At 38.6% G+C, this 19,544-nt stretch overlaps 1 protein-coding gene across 8 annotated transcripts in view; it reads right to left on the bottom strand.

Annotated features, from left to right (window-relative positions):
* Positions 1–2,361: 2,361 nt before the first annotated feature.
* Positions 2,362–19,544, bottom strand: part of LOC128694350 (uncharacterized) — a 34,567-nt gene continuing 17,384 nt past the window's right edge. For all 8 annotated transcript variants that reach the window (XM_053784464.2, XM_053784456.2, XM_053784457.2 and 5 more), the window contains one exon: positions 2,362–3,548. In XM_053784464.2, coding sequence (XP_053640439.2) covers positions 3,286–3,548 — 263 coding nt within the window. In that variant the 3' untranslated portion in view covers positions 2,362–3,285. The remainder of the gene's footprint in view (positions 3,549–19,544) is intronic.

The following is a 19,544-nucleotide window of genomic DNA, read 5'->3' as shown; positions in this document are numbered from 1 at the left end:
ATTTATAGTTTGGCCAAAAGTAGTGGCCAGTTTCACGACTATTATGGAAGGCTAGAGGAGCTGGAAAATAAGAGTAAACAGCTTCAAACCACATTGTTTTGAAGTGTATCACTTTGATAAAATATAAATTTAATGTCCAGAGGACAAAATGTTTTATCATGATTTTGTTAACAAGAGTATTCAAGGTAAAATACAGATGTCTTCACTAGAGAGGCAGCTTTAGGAAAAAAGAAGAATTTGAAGCATACGAGTAAACGCAGTCTTTACAAAATTCTGGGAATAGCCAAGAATTTCTATGTAAATTAAGGGGCCAAAAATATGGAATAACTTATCAGATGAAATGAAAACTTAGTAATAATGGTAGAATTACTGACAAAAATGTTAGGTAAAAGGACACAGATGCTACTACTGTGACATTTTATTGTCAACTAATCAAGCAATGTGACATTTTATTACTCTCCGGTAACTGCCAAGTCATAACGCTTTGACAAAGCTCTTGGAGAGCGAAACACTGCCACAATAAAACATCACATTAGTTGTATCTGTGTCTACTTACCTAACAAATAAAAACTTGCTGAACACTTAGTGAATTCAAGTAAAAGCTAAAACAAGTACAGTGGAACCTCGGTACTCAAACAGCTCCCTACTCGAACAAAGCTCAGCACTTTACCAAACAAACACAACCTGCCAGAACTTTGCTGTAAACTATTTTGTGTTTCTTCGCATTTTTTTTTATATTTGTATAAATAAGTCACCATGGGGCTTACAAAGATTAGTGATAACAGCCAACCAAAAAGAAAATTGGTTGGGAAGAATTTGTTCGATACTGAAATGGATCAGCACTCAAACAGCCTTCTGGAAAGAATTAAGTTCAAGTACTGAGGTTCCACTGTACTATTATTATTACAATCATAACAGGCACTAGGGCCATACAGCACTCCTAAAACAAGTATTGTGTGCCTAAATGATATAATCCAGTTATTTCTAACCTGTCACTTACTACAGTTATTAAATAATGTCTAACTGTAAACTAATAACTTATTTTTGTTATTATATTGTACCATTCAACCTTTTCCAGTTTGTTGTTAATGTTTAGTGAATAATTTTCTAAACTGTATCTCAACTGATATTCTTAACCTCATGTCAATAAGCACAAATATGTTGAAAGGCGGCGGCTTGATATATGCCTAAATGTTGTGCATACTATGGCCTTTCAAATTACTGTATCATGTATTACAGTATGCACTGTAATAAATGTGTTAATGTTGCAGTTTAAAAACTGTAGTGTAAAGCACCCTTCTGGCAAGACAGTGATGGAGTGAATGATGGTGAAAGTTTTTCTTTTTCGGGCCACCCTGCCTTGGTGGGAATCGGCCAGTGTGATAATAATAATAATAAAAAAAATATTATTATTATTATTATTATTATTATTATTATTATTATTATTATTATAAGAGAATGAGCTATAAAATTTTTAATTTCAGTCAAAAAAATGAAAATACGTAATAAATATCAGTACGAGGAACATGAGTGAGCATGTTGGTGGAGACAAATGGTTATTGGGATTTGACGAGCTACTGGAGTGTGAGTAGGGTAATATTTTGTGAAGGGATTCAGGGAAACCGGTTAGCCATACTTGAGTCCTGGAGGTGGGAAGTACAATGCTTACACTTGAAAGGAGGGGTTTGGGATATCTGGTGTTTGGAGTAACATCTGAACTGTCGTATCATTGCACCTCTGCAAAAATAGTGATTATGTGTGAATGATGGTGAAAGTGTTTCTTTTTTGGGTCACTCTTGCCTCAGTGGGAGATGACCAGTGTGTAAAAAGAAAAGGAGAAAAACAAACACATATCTTAAGACATTATACATGATGGGTGTGTACGTTTCATTGCTAATCTCAATGTTTGGGACTAAAGTATTCTTAATTGGAAGAGTACAGGTACAATGAACCTTAACCCTTAAACTTTCCAAACATAGATCTACGTTCACATATGTAGTGCTCCAAAAGTAGATCTATGTTTTTTTTACATATTTTCAAATTATTCTTCTTCTTCAACGTACCAGCCGTATCCCACTGAAGTGGGGTGGCCCAAAAAGAAAAACGAAAGTTTCTCTTTTTAAATGTAGTAATTTATACAGGAGAAGGGGTTACTAGCCCCTTGCTCCCAGCATTTTAGTCGCCTCTTACAACACTCATAGCTTACGGAGGAAGAATTCTGTTCCACTTCCCCATGGAGATAAGAGGAAATAAACAAGAACAAGAACTAGTAAGAAAATAGAAGAAAACCCAGAGGGGTGTGTATATGTATGCTTGTACTTCCAGCAAGTGTGCATGAGCGTGTTAGATAGGAGTGAATGGAGACGAATGGTATTTGGGACCTGACGAGCTGTTGGAGTGTGAGCAGGGTAATATTTAGTGAAGGGATTCAGGGAAACCGGTTATTTTATACAGCCGGACTTGAGTCCTGGAAATGGGAAGTACAATGCCTGCACTCTAAAGGAGGGGTTTGGGATATTGGCAGTTTGGAGGGATATATTGTGTATTTTTATATGTATATGCTTCTAAACTGTTGTATCCTGAGCACCTCTGCAAAAACAGTGATTATGTGTGAGTGACGCAAAAGTGTTGAATGATGAAAGTATTTTCTCTTTGGGGATGGCTTACGGAGGAAGAATTCTGGTCCACTTCCCCATGGAGATAAGAGGAAATAAACAAGAACAAGAACTAGAAAGAAAATAGAAGAAAACCCAGTGGGGTATGTATATATATGTTTGTACATGCATGTGTAGTGTGACCTAAGTGTAAGTAGAAGTAGCAAGACGTACCTGAAATCTTGCATGTTTATGAGACAGAAAAAAGACACCAGCAATCCTACCATCATGTAAAACAATTACAGGCTTTCGTTTTACACTCACTTGGCAAGACGGTAGCACCTCCCTGGGCGGTTGCTATCTACCAACCTACTACCTAGAATATTTTCAAATATAAAAAAAAATGTAGATCAAAGTTTTTTACACTCTTTAAATGTAAAAAAAAAAAATACGTTTTTTTACATACTTTCAAATGTTGAAAAAATGTAGATCTACGTTTGGACAGTTTAAGGGTTGATGACCCTCATGTAATCAACAGAACAACTCCACAAAATTAAAAACAAGCTCATAACTGCATTAACCATAACTCATTAATTATTACATATGGAATGTAAATGATAAAGTGATAGACATTGTTTTTTAATAAATATACTGTCAACAGATGAGCTTACACATTATATGAAAGCAACAGCTAATTATCTTGAGATAAAGTTATGACTGTCCCACCATCATGCAAACTGGGTTGCTTTTCTAAACATATCTTCTCTGCTGCTTCAGATCCAACTTTACACACAAACACTGGTATGGTTCCCTTGTTTTGTACAACAATGTTTATAGCTGAGCTTAGTTTGAGCTCGATTCCTCCTGTGACATCACAGCTTAGTGCATCTGTGGCAATCTTCTGTGCAATTTTTCCATTTTTATCCACTATAATATTTGATAATAGTTTAGCATCTGAAACACAGAATATAATTAGTTTTTTCACAAAGAAAGTGGAGCTGAAAGGATACTATAAAAGCTTTTCACACTGATGCAACAATAGAATGAATTAAAAGAGGAGGTAATAAGTCACTTTGTCTGACTTTTTTGGATTATCCTACATAACTTACATTATGTATTATAACTGTACTTATATGCACCTGTGCCTCAACAAACTTACATACTGCCTTACTTACAATCACTGGAAATTAAAAAAAAAATTATAGTATGTACAGTGGACCCCCGGTTAACGAACTTTTTTCATTCCAGTAGTATGTTCAGGTGCCAGTACTGACCGAATTTTTTCCCATAAGGAATATTGTGAAGTAGATTAGTCCATTTCAGACCCCCAAACATACACGTACAAACGCACTTACATAAATACACTTACATAATTGGTCGCATTTGGAGGTGATCGTTAAGCGGGGGTCCACTGTATATGATGAATTATCTACTGTAGATGAAAGACCAAAAGCACAGCTCTGCTTCTGTAGCTAATAAGAGAATATCACAAAAATCGCACTCAAATATAAGAATATCTGATACAGAGAAAGATCTTGAGTGATTATACAAATTTATCACCAGAATATCAAATAAATGCTGTTGTTAGACGTGCCTATGCAATATTAGTCTTCAAAATGGAATTTTTTTTTTTTTTCAACACACCAGCCATCTCCCACCGAGGCAGGATGACCCAAAAATAAAGAAAAACCCAAAAGGAAAGAAAAAACTTTCATCATTCAACACTTTCACCATCACTCATACATAATCACTATCTTTGCAGAGGCACTCAGATATGACAGTTTAGATGTCCCTCCAAACTGCAAATATTCCAAACCCCTCCTTCAAAGTGCAAGTATTGTACTTCCCATTTCCAGGACTGAAGTCCGACTATATGAAAATAACCGGTTTCCTTGAATCCCTTCACTAAATATTACCCTGCTCACACTCCAACAGATCGTAAGGTCCCAAGTACCATTCGTCTCCATTCACTCCTATCTAACACGCTCACGCAAGCTTGCTGGAAGTCCAAGCCCCTTGCCCACAAAACCTCCTTGACCCCCTCTCTCCAACTCTTTCGAGGACGCCCCCTACCCCGCCTTCCTTCCCCTATAGATTTATATGCTTTCCATGTCATTCTACTTTGATCCATTCTCTCTAAATGACCAAACCACCTCAACAACCCCTCTTCTGCCCTCTGACTAATACTTTTATTAACTCCACACCTTTTCCTAATTTCCACACTCCGAATTTTCTGCATAATATTTACACCACACATTGCCCTTAAACAGGACATCTCCACTGCCTCCAACCATCTCCTTGCTGCTGCATTTACCACCCAAGCTTCACACCCATATAAGAGTGTTGGTACTACTATACTTTCATACATTCCCTTCTTTGCCTCCATAGATAACATTTTTTGACTCCACATATACCTCAATGCACCACTCACCTTTTTTCCCTCATCAATTCTATGATTAACCTCATCCTTCATAAATCCATCCACCGACACGTCAACTCCCAAGTATCTGAAAACATTCACTTCTTCCATACTCCTCCTCCCCAATTTGATATCCAATTTTTCTTTATCTAAATCATTTGATACCCTCATCACCTTACTCTTTTCTATGTTCACTTTCAACTTTCTACCTTTACACACATTCCCAAACTCATCCACTAACCTTTGAAATTTTTCTTTAGAATCTTCCATAAGCACAGTATCATCAGCAAAAAGTAACTGTGTCAATTCCCATTTTGAATTTGATTCCCCAAAATTTAATCCCACCCCTCTCCCGAACACCCTAGCATTTACTTCCTTTACAACCCCATCTATAAATATATTAAACAACCATGGTGACATTACACATCCCTGTCTAAGACCTACTTTTACCAGGAAGTAGTCTCCCTCTCTTCTACACACCCTAACCTGAGCCTCACTATCCTCATAAAAACTCTTTACAGCATTTAATAACTTACCACCTATTCCATATACTTGCAACATCTGGCACATTGCTCCTCTATCCACTCTATCATATGCCTTTTCTAAATCCATAAATGCAATAAAAACTTCCCTACCTTTATCTAAATACTGTTCACATATATGCTTCAATGTAAACACTTGATCTACACATCCCCTACCCACTCTGAAACCTCCTTGCTCATCCGCAATCCTACATTCTGTCTTACCTCTAATTCTTTCAATTATAACCCTACCGTACACTTTTCCTGGTATACTCAGTAAACTTATTCCTCTATAATTTTTATAGTCTCTTTTGTCCCCTTTCCCTTTATATAAAGGGACTATACATGCTCTCCGCCAATCCCTAGGTACCTTCCCCTCTTTCATACATTTATTAAACAAAAGTACCAACCACTCCAACACTATATCCCCCCCTGCTTTTAACATTTCTGTCATGATCCCATCAGTTCCAGCTGCTTTACCCCCTTTCATTCTACGTAATGCCTCACGTACCTCCCCCACACTTACATTCTGCTCTTCTTCACTCCTAAAAGATGGTATACCTCCCTGACCAGTGCATGAAATTACTGCCTCTCTTTCTTCCTTAACTTTTAAAAGTTCCTCAAAATATTCTCGCCATCTACCTAATACCTCCATCTCCCCATCTACTAACTCCCCTACTCTGTTTTTAACTGACAAATCCATACTTTCCCTAGGCTTTCTTAACTTGTTTAACTCACTCCAAATTTTTTTCTTATTTTCATTAAAATTTCTTGACAGTGCCTCTCCCACTCTATCATCTGCTCTCCTTTTGCACTCTCTCACCACTCTCTTTACCTTTCTTTTACTCTCCATATACTCTGCTCTTCTTATAACACTTCTGCTTTGTAAAAACCTCTCATAAGCTACCTTTTTCTCTTTTATCACACCCTTTACTTCATCATTCCACCAATCACTCCTCTTTCCTCCTGCCCCCACCCTCCTATAACCACAAACTTCTGCCCCACATTCTAATACTGCATTTTTAAAACTATTCCAACCCTCTTCAACCCCCCCACTACTCATCTTTGCACTAGCCCACCTTTCTGCCAATAGCCGCTTATATCTCACCCGAACGTCCTCCTCCCTTAGTTTATACACTTTCACCTCCCTCTTACTTGTTGTTGCCACCTTCCTCTTTTCCCATCTACCTCTTACTCTAACTGTAGCTACAACTAAATAATGATCCGATATATCAGTTGCTCCTCTATAAACATGTACATCCTGGAGCCTACCCATCAACCTTTTATCCACCAATACATAATCTAATAAACTACTTTCATTACGTGCTACATCATACCTTGTATATTTATTTATCCTCTTTTTCATAAAATATGTATTACTTATTACCAAATCTCTTTCTACACATAGCTCAATTAAAGGCTCCCCATTTACATTTACCCCTGGCACCCCATATTTACCCTCTATAAAATTTTTACCCACTTTAGCATTGAAATCCCCAGCCACCATTACTCTCACACTTGATTCAAAACTCCCCACGCATTCACTCAACATTTCCCAAAATCTCTCTCTCTCTCTACACTTCTCTCTTCTCCAGGTGCATACACGCTTATTATAACCCACTTTTCACATCCAATCTTTATTTTACTCCACATAATCCTTGAATTAATACATTTATAGTCCCTTTTCCTGCCATAGCTTATCCTTCAACATTATTGCTACTCCTTCTTTAGCTCTAACTCTATTTGAAACCCCTGACCTAATCCTATTTATTCCTCTCCATTGAAACTCTCCCACCCTCTTCAGTTTTGTTTCACTTAAAGCCAGGACATCCAGCTTCTTCTCATTCATAACATCCACAATCATCTCTTTCTTATCATTTGCACAACATCCACACACATTCAGACTTCCCACTTTGACAATTTTCTTCTTCTTAGTAATCTTTACAGGAAAAGGGGTTACTAGCCCATTGTTCCCGGCATTTTAGTTGACTTTTACAACACGCATGGCTTACGGAGGAAAGATTCTTATTCCACTTCCCCATGGATATAAAAGGAAAAGTAATAAGACCAAGAACTATTAAGATAAAATCAAAGAAAAACTCAGATGAGTGTGTATAAATAAATGTGTACATGTATGTGTAGTGTGACCTAAGTGTAAGTAGAAGTAGCAAGAATATACAGTGGACCCCCGCATAACGATGGCATCACATAGCGATTTTTCCGCATACCGATTACTTTTATCGCAAAATTTTTGCCGCGCATACCGATTAAAAACCCGCTTACCGATTTTCGTCCAAGACGCGTCCAATGTGCCCTCACATGTGCCGGCCGTCCCATTGTTTACCAGCCAGCCTCCGCGGTAACATCCAAGCATACACTCGGAATATTTCGTATTATTACAGTGTTTTCGGTGCTGTTTCTGGAAAATAAGTGACCATGGGCCCCAAGAAAGCTTCTAGTGCCAACCCTGTGGTAAAAAGGGTGAGAATTAGTATGGAAATTAAGAAAGATTTTGAAGGGTTTGGGGCTAACCCTGAGAAGCCTATGCCAGTTGTGGAATCCATTGTGCCTACTTCAAAGATTAAGGAAATGTGTGCACAGTGGGTTGAACTGCAAACCTTTATAGATGAAAATCACCCTGACACAGCTGTTGCAAGCCGTGCTGGTGACTATTTCAATGACAATGTTATGGCCCATTTTAGGAAAGTCTTGAAGGAACGGGAGGTACAGAGCTCTATGGACAGATTTGTTGTGCGACAGAGGTCCAGTGACTCTCAAGCTGGTCCTAGTGGCATTAAAAGAAGAAGGGAAGTAACCCCAGAAAAGGACTTGCTACCTCAAGTCCTAATGGAAGGGGATTCCCCTTCTAAACAGTAAGAAGATAATGCTCTCCCCTCCTCCCATCCCATCAATCATCACCAGATCTTCAATAAAAGTAAGTGTCATGTAATTGTGCATGCCTTTTTCAGTTTGTGTGTATTAAAATTAACATTTCATGTGGTAAAAAAAATTTTTTTTCATACTTTTGGGCGTCTTGCACGGATTAATTTTATTTCCATTATTTCTTATGGGGAAAATTCATTCGCATAACGATTATTTCGCATAACGATGAGCCCTCTTGCACGGATTAAAATCGTTAACCGGGGGTCCACTGTATATAGGTTAAATTGTTCACAGTATGTGTTAGACCCCAAACTGGAGTAGTGAGTGCACCATACACAGAGGTTGCATGGTGTTTGGATTTAATATAATGTAACAAAATAGAAAAAGTTTGAAAAGATGTAAGAAAAATGGTTAATGAGCAAGAAATATATATTATAAAATATACTGAAAGTATTAAACTGTCCTGAATTGGAAAAAATATGATAAATCTCTTGCTACCTACATGCTTGACATATTAAGATTTTCTTTTAAGAACTGCCAAAAAATTGTAAACATCTGGTATATGTAAACAAAATCTACTGTTTTCTTTGCAAACAGTGAGAGTGATGATGGAACTAGTATCAAGAGGAGGTGCAACAGCCAAAACACCATAAGCATAGAGCTATTCTTGTGATATTAAATACACAGAGGCAAACCCCACTTTCCAGAGCTTTTCTTTACAGTGTTTTCCTAATGCAGCAGTTTTCAATTATGCCCATTCTTTATTTATTCAGACTTCCTACAATAAATATATTCACCACTTTATAGTTAGCTAAGGATGAAAATATTTTAAGGCAAGTAATGTGTGAAATGTACAGGTACTCCTCACTTAACCCTTTCAGGGTCACCAGGCCCTCTCTGAGAATTGTTCTCAGGGTCGCCCAAAGTTCTAAAAAAAAAAAAATTATTTTTTCTTATGAAAAGATAGAGAATCTTTTCCCGGTCATAATGACACCAAAAGTATGAAATTTGATGGAAAACATACGAAATTATGCTCTCGCGAAGTTAGCGTTCTTGACGATGTTTATGCATCGGCGATTTTGCCCACTTTGAGCCCTATTTTCGGCCAATTCCAGTGTACTAGTCGACAAAAATCATAACTATTTCACTAGAACTCCATATGTTCTATCGAATGAGTACAAGAAACCACCCATTTACCGATTTCAACTATCCAATAATGTGGTCAGAATTTAGCAATTTAGCAATTTTGCCAATTTCACACAAATTTCAAAAGATGCCAATTTCCGAATAGGGTCCAGAATAAACAAGAAAGACATTCCTGGCACTAAAATAACAAGTTCTCTGTTCGTTAGTCACACCCCCAGGCCCTTCTTACATTTCTTTGGCTTTCCACTTTGAATTTTTATTCTTACAAAAAATAGAAGATTCACTGTTATACAGACTACTGCATTAGTGTAGAAATGGTATAAATAATATCAGCGCACTTGTAAAAGAATATCAGACTCACCAGTTGACGTGTATTGGACGCTTGGCATGATTTGTTTACTTTTGAACTTTGGTAAAAATCAAACATTTCTGCTACTTTGAGCTCAATTTCAAGGTACTTTTCATGGTAAAACCAGTCAAAATCATCTCAATTTCTGTAATATGTCTTCCATTCTATAAAATGAGACCAGGAAAACTAGAATACAACCATAAATACCATATGAAAATACGTACAGTGCAAAGTCGCTGTTTTAATCCAAAAACACGGTCAAAGTTTTTTTCTCATTACGCACTGTGTGCTGCAGGATTTTTTTTATACTGCGCACACTGACCACATAGACCCATTCTTTCATATGTAGGCCTACCAGCTTTCTCTCATTAGATTTGAGGGCGCTAGAATTTAGGCGTACTAGTACATCAAAAACCCTGGGGCGTAAGCCGTACTAGTACGGCTGAAACCCTGAAAGGGTTAATGACCAAGTTCTGCTCCTAAGAGTAGGTCAATAAGGAAATTGGTCGTTAAGTAAGGAGCCACCCCTTACTGATATTTCAAGCATAATGTACTAGTTGTGGGTTTGTGTCAAACATGTTTAGATGTTTTAACTCTCTGACTGTGGCAACTCCAAATCCTGAGGTGTCTCCTGGTGTCAAAAAATTTTTGAAAAAAAAAAAAAAAAAAGATTTTTTTCTTATGTAATGATAGAGAATGTTTTCCCGGTGGTAATGACACCAAAAGAATGAAATTTGATGGGAACTTACGGAATTACACTCGTGAAATTAGTGACCTCGGCGATATTTACGAATTGGCGATTTCGCCCACTTTGAGCCCTATTTTCAACTAATTCCATTGTTCCAGTTGACCAAACTCATAGCTATTTCTTTAGAACTCCATTTGTTCTATCAATAGAGTACAAGAAACTGCCCATTTACCAATTTCAATTACCCAATAATGTGGTCAGAAATTTGGAATTTGGCCAATTTCACACAAATTAAAAAATGTCAGTTTTAAAATAGGGTCCGGAATGAACAATGCAGACATTCCTGGCTCTAAAATAACATTTTTTTTGTTCATCAGTCACATCTCCAAGCCTCTCTGATATTACTCTTGCTTTCTATATTGAATTTTTATTCAAACAAAAAATAGAAGATTTACTGTTACGCAGACTACTGCAATACAGTGGACCCTCAACCAGCGATATTAATCCGTTCCTGAGAGCTCATCGTTAATCGAAATAATCGTTAGTCAAGTTAATTTTCCCCATAAGAAATAATGGAAATCAAATTAATCTGTGCAAGACACCCCAAAGTATTGAAAAAAAATTTTTTTTACCACATGAAATATTAATTTTAATACACGCAAACTGAAGAAGACATGCACAGTTACATGACACTTACCTTTATTGAAGATCTGGTGATGATTGATGGGATGGGAGGAGGGGAGAGTGTTGATCTTCTTAGTGTTTAGAAGGGGAATCCCCTTCCATTAGGACATGAGGTGGCAAGTCCTTTTTCTGGGTTACTTCCCTTCTTCTTTTAATGCCACTAGGACCAGCTTGAGAGTCACTGGACCTCTGTAGCTCAACATATCTGTCCATAGAGGCCTGTACCTCTCGTTCCTTTATGACATTCCTAAAGTGTTTCACAACATTGTCAGTGTCACAATTAAACACTTGTTCAGGTTTCAATTCTTCACTGTCTATGTACTCCTTGAATTCCTGCACATATTTTTCAGCTGCTTTTTGGTCCAAACTGGCAGCCTCGCCATGCCTTATCACACTATGTATGCCACTACGATTCTTAAATCTCTCAAACCAACCTTTGCTGGCCTTAAACTCACATCACCACTAGTTGCTGGCATTTTTCTAATTAAATCCTCATGCAACTTCCTAGCCTTTTCACATAAGATTTCTTGAGAGATGCTATTTCCTGCTATCTGTTTTTCGTTTATCCACACCAATAACAGTCTCTCAACATCTTCTATCACTTGCGATCTCATTTTCGAAAACATAGTTGCACCTTTGGCAAGAACAGCTTCCTTGATTGCCGTTTTCTTGGCCACAATAGTAGCGATGGTTGATTGGGGTTTTGTGTACAACCTGGCCAGCTCAGACACACGCACTCCACTTTCATACTTAGCAATGATCTCTTTCTTCATATCCATAGTAATTCTCACCCTTTTTGCTGTAGGGTTGGCACTAGAAGCTTTCTTGGGGCCCATGGTGACTTATTTTGCAGGTGCAATCACTAAAAAGGCTGTGATAATATGAAATGTTCCGATTGTATGCTTGGAAGCGACCGCGGTGGCTGGCTGGCTTGTAAACATTGGCCAGAAGTGGACGCATCTCAGACGGAACGAATAGTGTTGGTCGAGTTTTTTAGCGCTAGTCGAGGCAAAATTTTTGCGTTAAAATGTATCGCTGGTCGGATTTATCGTTAATCAATGCCATCGCTGGTTGAGGGTCCACTGTATTGTAATAATTGTATAAATAATGTCAACCCATTCATGACTGCATATTAGAATGGCTAGCTGGACATTTATTGGACAATGACATCATTTGTTTACTTTTGAACATCAGCAAAAATCAAACATTTCCCCTAATTTGAGCTCCATTTTAAGGTTCTTTTCATAGTAAAATCAGTCACCTCTATTTCTATAATATGTTTTCCATTCTATCAAATGACACCAAGAAAATGAGAATACAACCATAAATACTACACGAAAATACACCACAAAGTCGGCGTTTTAATCCAAAAACACGGTTGGAGATTTTTTTTTCTCATTATGCTGTGTGCTGCAGGATTTTTTTTATATGGTGCACACTGACCACACAGACCCATTCTCTCACATATGGGCCTACCAGCTTTCTCTTGCTTGATTTGAAGCCACTTGAAGTTTTGAGTATATATATACGTCAAACACGGTGGCTCATAAGACGTATATATATATATATGACCGAAACAGTCATAGGGTTAATGTCACCTTTGCACATTTATGATATTTTTAGTAGTAAAGTATGTATATTAAAAATAGAACTAGGCATTAAAAAACAAAAAGTAAAATACATATAGTACAGTACACCGGTCGGAGAGCTGGTTGAGAGCTGCATTTTTAGGCCTAGCTCTATCGTTCACTTAATACAGGTTGACCATCACTAATCCATCGGGACCTGTACGGTACCGGATTAGTGATTTTGCCAGATTACAGAGTGGTTAGGTTAGAATACACTTGACCCAACAGCAATATTTATGCACCAGTGATTTCACCCACTTTATGCCCTATCTTTGGCCCATTCCATTATTCCAGTTGAACAAACTCATAGCTATTTCACTAGTATTCCTTCTATTTTGTCGACTGAGTACAAGAAACCGCTCATTTACCTATTTCAACTACCCCATAAAGTGGTCAGAAATTGGTAATTTGGCCAATTTCACACAAATTTCAAGAGATGCCAGTTTCAAAATAGGGTCCAGAATAAACAATGCAGACATTCCTGGCACTAAAATTACATTTTTTCTGTTCATTAGTCACATCTCCAGGCCATCCATTTTGAACTTTTATTCACACAAAAAAATAGAAGATTTACTGTTATGCAGACTACTGCATTATTGTAATATGTAATTGTATAAATAATGTCAAACCATTCATGACTGTGTATTAGACTGGCCAGTTGGACATGTATTGGACGATGACATCATTTGTTTACTCTTGAACATCGGCAAAAATCGAACATTTCTGCTACTTTGAGCTCACTTTCAAGGTACATACTTTCCGTCATGAAACCAATCAAAATCTTATTTATTTCTATATATCTTCCATTCTGTCAAATGAGAGAAAAAATGAGAATACAACCACAAAAACCCATACAAAAATACACTGCAAATTCACTGTTTTACATCAAAAACACGGTCGCAGTTTTTTATCATTACGCACTCCATGATGCAGGATTTTTTTATATAGTGCACACTTACCACACAGACCTAGTCTCTCATATGTAGGCACAAATTTACCAGTCACAGTTTATCTGAGTGAGCTGAGCTCATGGCGACCGACAGTGGCTTCAAAGTCACCTTATCTATTATGGACAATGTATGGTGTATGTGCTTTACAAAACACAAAGCATTTTTTTATTCGTTAGAACCATGGCTAGGGCTAAAAGTGAGCAGGTTATAACACTAAATGGAGAAAAAGAAACTGGAATGACTTATGCAGCAAGTAGCGCCATCAAACAGTAGCAGCAGGTTGGTGTGACGACCCAAGAAATTTGAAATTATACTAGCCGAAAATAGTGCCGGATTACTGATGGAACCAGATTACTGATTACTAGATTAGTAATGGCTGACCTGTATATGATAGTGTAAACAAGCTTTCAGGCTGTTTTATGCATTTGAAAGTGAAAAATGGCTATGTTTCACTTGACAGCAATTTTTGCTTTACAGCAGTAGCCCAGAACCTAACCTGTCATATAAGCAGGTTCCTCCAGTGATTATAAATAGGTAACTGCACAACTACAGCTGCAGATCTCAAAAAACTGACCTCTGAAAAAATTGGCCCTCCCTCTCAATGCAGGAAAAAATAATTCCAGAAAATGCCAAAGAAAAAAGAAAAACAAAAATACATGTTAGAAATGGAATTAAAAAAAAGTGTTAGATAGGAGTGAATGGAGACAAATGGTTTATTGGGACCTGACAAGCCTCTGCAAAGACAGTGATTATGTGTGAATGATGGTGAAAGTGTTGAATGTTGAAAAAAAAAACTTAGAAGATTCCTAAAATAAACAAAATTGATAAGGCCCCGTGTGGCCCCATGGCCTGGTGGCTAAAGCTCTCGCTTCACACGGTGAGGGTCAGGGTTCAATTCCCAGTGAGGGTAGAAACATTGGGCATGTTTCCTAAACACCGGTTGTCTGCATTCACCCATCAGTAAAATGGGTGTAATAAAGTTGGTAGAATTACCGACAATATGTAAAGTAAAAGGACACAAGTGCAACTAATGTGACATTTTGTTGTGGCAACGTTTCGCTCTCCAGGAGCTTTATCAAGCCATTACAAACAATACATGGACACAGAGGGTATATAAAGGCTCAGAGTGAGGTGCAATACTAGTGAGGTACCATTTCGATGTTCACTAGTGGTAGTAGTAGTAGTAGTGACAAAAGTAATACAATATGGTAGAGCAATTAATTCGTACATGAGTAAAAGGATATAAAAGCTATTACTTGGGTAACATAAAAATAGGTTGGACAAATATAGACTGGAAAGAGGCAGGTAGTTTCAGTGTTCACTCTCCGGGAGGTAGAGGAAGATTAAGGTCCTGATTGACTTTACGTCGTAGAACCTCGATGGCTTTTTTGGTAGGTACTTTTGTGAAGAGGGAAGTCACATCCAAACTGCTTAGTTTCTTGTTACGGATGGAGAGGTTTCGGACGTGGTTGAGAAGGTCGCCTGAGTGTTTGCTTATTAACAAGCAACCTTAAACCAGCACACATGTATGGTTTACCCAAGACCCATAAACACAATATTCCTCTTAGACCAATCACGTCAGGAATAGGCAGTACTCCACACAAACTAGCCGGAGTTCTTGCCAAACATCTTTCCTGCCTTCTGGGGACCATCAGCCCCGCTCATCTTAAACACTCAGGCAACCTTCTCAACCACGTCCGAAACCTCTCCATCCGTAACAAGAAACTAAGCAGTTTGGATGTGACTTCCCTCTTCACAAAAGTACCTACCAAAAAAGCCATCGAGGTTCTACGACGTAAAGTCAATCAGGACCTTAATCTTCCTCTACCTCCCAGAGAGTTTGTTGACTTGATTGAACTCTGTGTTAATTTCAACTGTTTTTCTTTCAATAACAAGCTCTACAAACAAACCTACGGCATGGGAATGGGGTCCCCCATCAGTGCCGTCCTAACCAACTTATACATGGAACACCTAGAGTCCGAACACTTCGCCAACATCATCCCTTCAAGCGTTACTTGGTTACGTTACGTGGACGACGTCCTCGTAATAACTCCCACACGTTTTGTTGTACGGAATCTTCAGGCAAGGCTCAACGCAGTTGAACCGGCGATCCAGTTTACACTAGAAGAAGAGTCCAATGACAAGCTACCTTTCCTCGACGTCCTCATTCACAAAGTAGACAACAACCTAAGATTTCAAGTTTATCGGAAACCCACCAATAAAAATGATCTCACACACTTCTAGTCCAGTCAAGATACCAAGACCAAAAGAGGCATCATCATTGGGTTTTTCCTAAGAGCATACCGAATTTGTAGTCCTGAGTTTCTTAACGAGGAATGTACATACATTCACCAAACATTCAATGAGTTACATTTTCCTCCCTTTTTCATCAAAGACTGCAAGAAAAGAGCTCTTCAGATCATTAATTCTCCACGCATCAACACCACTCCCAACAAAGTTATAATTCTTCCCAACAGCCAGGTTGCACTGAACGTTTCTAAAGTACTTTCACAAGCTAACACCAGAGTCGCCATCGCTTCTAGCACTTCAGTAAAGGATCTAACCAGGACAAAATCCAAGCACCACGAACCAGTCAATGCAGGAGTTTACACTATACCCTGTGGAGGCTGTGACAAGATTTACGTAGGTGAAACAGCAAGAAACCTCGACACCCGCCTCAATGAACACATTTACGCATGTAGGAACGATAACTTGAACAACGCCTGTGTACAACACTGAAATTCCACCAATCATCTCATGAAATTCAGAGACGCCCAATTAGTGATCAAAGAAACTAATTTCCGCAGACGCAAGTGCCTCGAATCAGCACTGATCGCTGTTTCGAATACAATTAAACAAAACAACGGCAACTTCACCATCTCCGAAGTCTTTGCAAGAATCTTCCTGAAAACAGTAAACCCTGCCATCACATAGTCTCTCCTGTTATACTACACAAAGCACATTACAGAGTGTGAACACTGAAACTACCTGCCTCTTTCCAGTCTATATTTGTCCAACCTATTTTTATGTTACCCAAGTAATAGCTTTTATATCCTTTTACTCATGTACGAATTAATTGCTCTACCATATTGTATTACTTTTGTCACTACTACTACTACCACTAGTGAACATCGAAATGGTACCTCACTAGTATTGCACCTCACTCTGAGCCTTTATATACCCTCTGTGCCCATGTATTGTTTGTAATGGCTTGATAAAGCTTCTGGAGAGCGAAACGTTGCCACAATAAAATGTCACATTAGTTGCACTTGTGTCCTTTTACTTTAAAGTAAAATGGGTACCTGGGTGTTAATGGACTAGTGTGGGTCACATCCTGGGACAAAACAGACCTAATTTGTGAGAAATGCTCTGTATAACAAGTGGCTTTCTATATAGTAGTACATATCTCATTGATGTCAGCTAGGCCTGTATATATTGTACATGTACAGTGGTCCCCTGCTTTTCGTAGTTCTCGGCAATCGTAAAATTCGCCAATCATAGAGGTATTTTCGTATAAACATGGACTCGCTTTTCATAGGTTGACTCGTGAGTCGTAGTTCGTCCAGGACGCGTACCCACAGTGTGAGCCAGGGCGGCAGCCAGTCTGGCATTGTTTACCAGTGAGCGAAGGTCCCCTCACGTGCTCCAGCGAAATATTTCATAATATTCCATTTATTTTAGTGCTTGCAAGTACTAAATAAGCTTCCATGGCTCCAAAGAAAGCTCCTAGTGCCAAGCCTGTGGTAAAGAAGGTGAGAAATACGATTGAATTTAAGAAAACCATCATTGAACAATATGAAAGTGGTACAAGTGTGGCCGAACTGTCCAGGATGTATAAGAAACCCTACACAACCTTATGTTCCATAGTGGCCAAGAAAAATGAAATAAAGGATGCTGTTGTTGCAAAGGGAGTAACTATGCTGACAAAAATGAGATCACCAGTACTGGAAGAGGTTGAGAAGTTATTATTGGTGTGGATAAATGAGAAACAATTAGCAGGAGATACTCTTATGACTTCGTTTATTTGTGAAAAGGCTAGGCAGTTGCATGAAGATTTGGTAAAGAAATTGCCTGCAAATAGTGGTGGAGTGAATTTAAGGCCAGCAAAGGCTGGTTTGAGAGATTTAAGAACCGTACTGGCATACACAGTGTGGTAAGGCATGGTGAGGCTGCCAGTTCGGACCACAAGGCAACTGAAAAATATGTGCATGAATTCCAGGAGTACATAGAGGCTGAAGGACTGAAACCTGAACAAGTGTTCAATTGTGACGAAACAGGCCTCTTTTGGAAGAAAATGCCAAAGAGGACCTTCATTACACAAGAGGAAAAGGCAATGCCAGGACACAAGCCTATGAAAGACAGGCTGACGCTAATGTTCTGTGCTAATGCTGGTGGGGATTTCAAAGTGAAGCCATTACTAGTGTACCATTCTGAAAATCCCAGAGTGTTCAGGAAAAACAATGTTATGAAGAGTAAATTGTGTGTGTTTTGGAAATCTAATAGTAAGGCATGGGTCACGAGGGAAATTTTCGTCGAGTGGTTCAATGAAGTGTTTGGCCCTAGTGTGAAGGAGTATCTCCTGGAAAAGAAATTGGATCTCAAGTGCCTGCTAGTAATGGACAATGCACCTGCTCATCCTCCAAACTTGGATGACCTAATTTTCGAGGAGTTTGGGTTCATCACAGTAAAGTTCTTGCCCCCGAATACTACTCCTCTCCTCCAACCCATGGACCAGCAGGTTATTGCAAACTTTAAAAAAACTCTACACAAAAGCAATGTTTCACAGGTGCTTGACTGTGACCACAGACACTCACTTGACCCTAAGGGAATTTTGGAGAGAACACTTCAGCATCCTCCACTGCATAACCCTTATAGATATGGCTTGGGAGGGAGTGACTACCAGGACTTTGAACTCTGCCTGGAGAAAATTGTGGCCAGATTGTGTCGACAAGAGGGATTTTGAAGAATTTGGGACTGACCCTAATGAGCCTATGTCTGTTGTAAAATCAATTGTGGCACTGGGGAGTTCCATGGGGTTGGATGTGAGTTTGGAGGATGTGGAAGAATTGGTGAAAGACCACAATGAAGAGCTCACCACTGAGGAGCTGCAAGAGCTTCAGCAGGAAGAGCAACACATCGCAGCTCAGAATCTTGCTGCAGAGGAGGAGGAAGAGAGATGGAAGAAGGTGCCTTCAGAAATTAAAGAGATTTTTACTATGTGGGGGAAGATGGAAAGCTTTATGGAGAAACATCACCTTAACAAGGTTGTTGCAAGCCAGGTTGGCAACATGTACAGTGACAAAGTCTTGGGCCATTTTAGGGAAGTGTTAAAGAGATGCCAGAAACAGAGCTCTCTCCACAGTTATTTTGTGAGACAGGACTCCAGTGACTCTCAAGGTGGTCCTAGTGGCATTAAGAAACAGAGAAGAGAAGCAACCCCAGAAAAGCAAATGGTACCTGAGGTGTTGATGGAAGGGGATTCCCCTTCCAAACTATAAACAATCCACTCTCTCTCCTCCTCCAGTTTCCCATACACTAAGAAGAATCTCCAATAAAGGTAAGTGTTATGCTGTTAATGTTTCATTCATTATTTCCCGTTGTATTGTTTATGTACTACATGCATATTTCATGTTAAAAATTTTTTTGTTTTAATACTTCTGGGTGTCAGGAACAGATTAATTG

This window comes from Cherax quadricarinatus, chromosome 43 (assembly GCF_038502225.1).
Source record: "Cherax quadricarinatus isolate ZL_2023a chromosome 43, ASM3850222v1, whole genome shotgun sequence".
Lineage (NCBI taxonomy): Eukaryota > Metazoa > Arthropoda > Malacostraca > Decapoda > Parastacidae > Cherax > Cherax quadricarinatus.
This window is presented reverse-complemented; position numbering and strand designations above follow the sequence as displayed.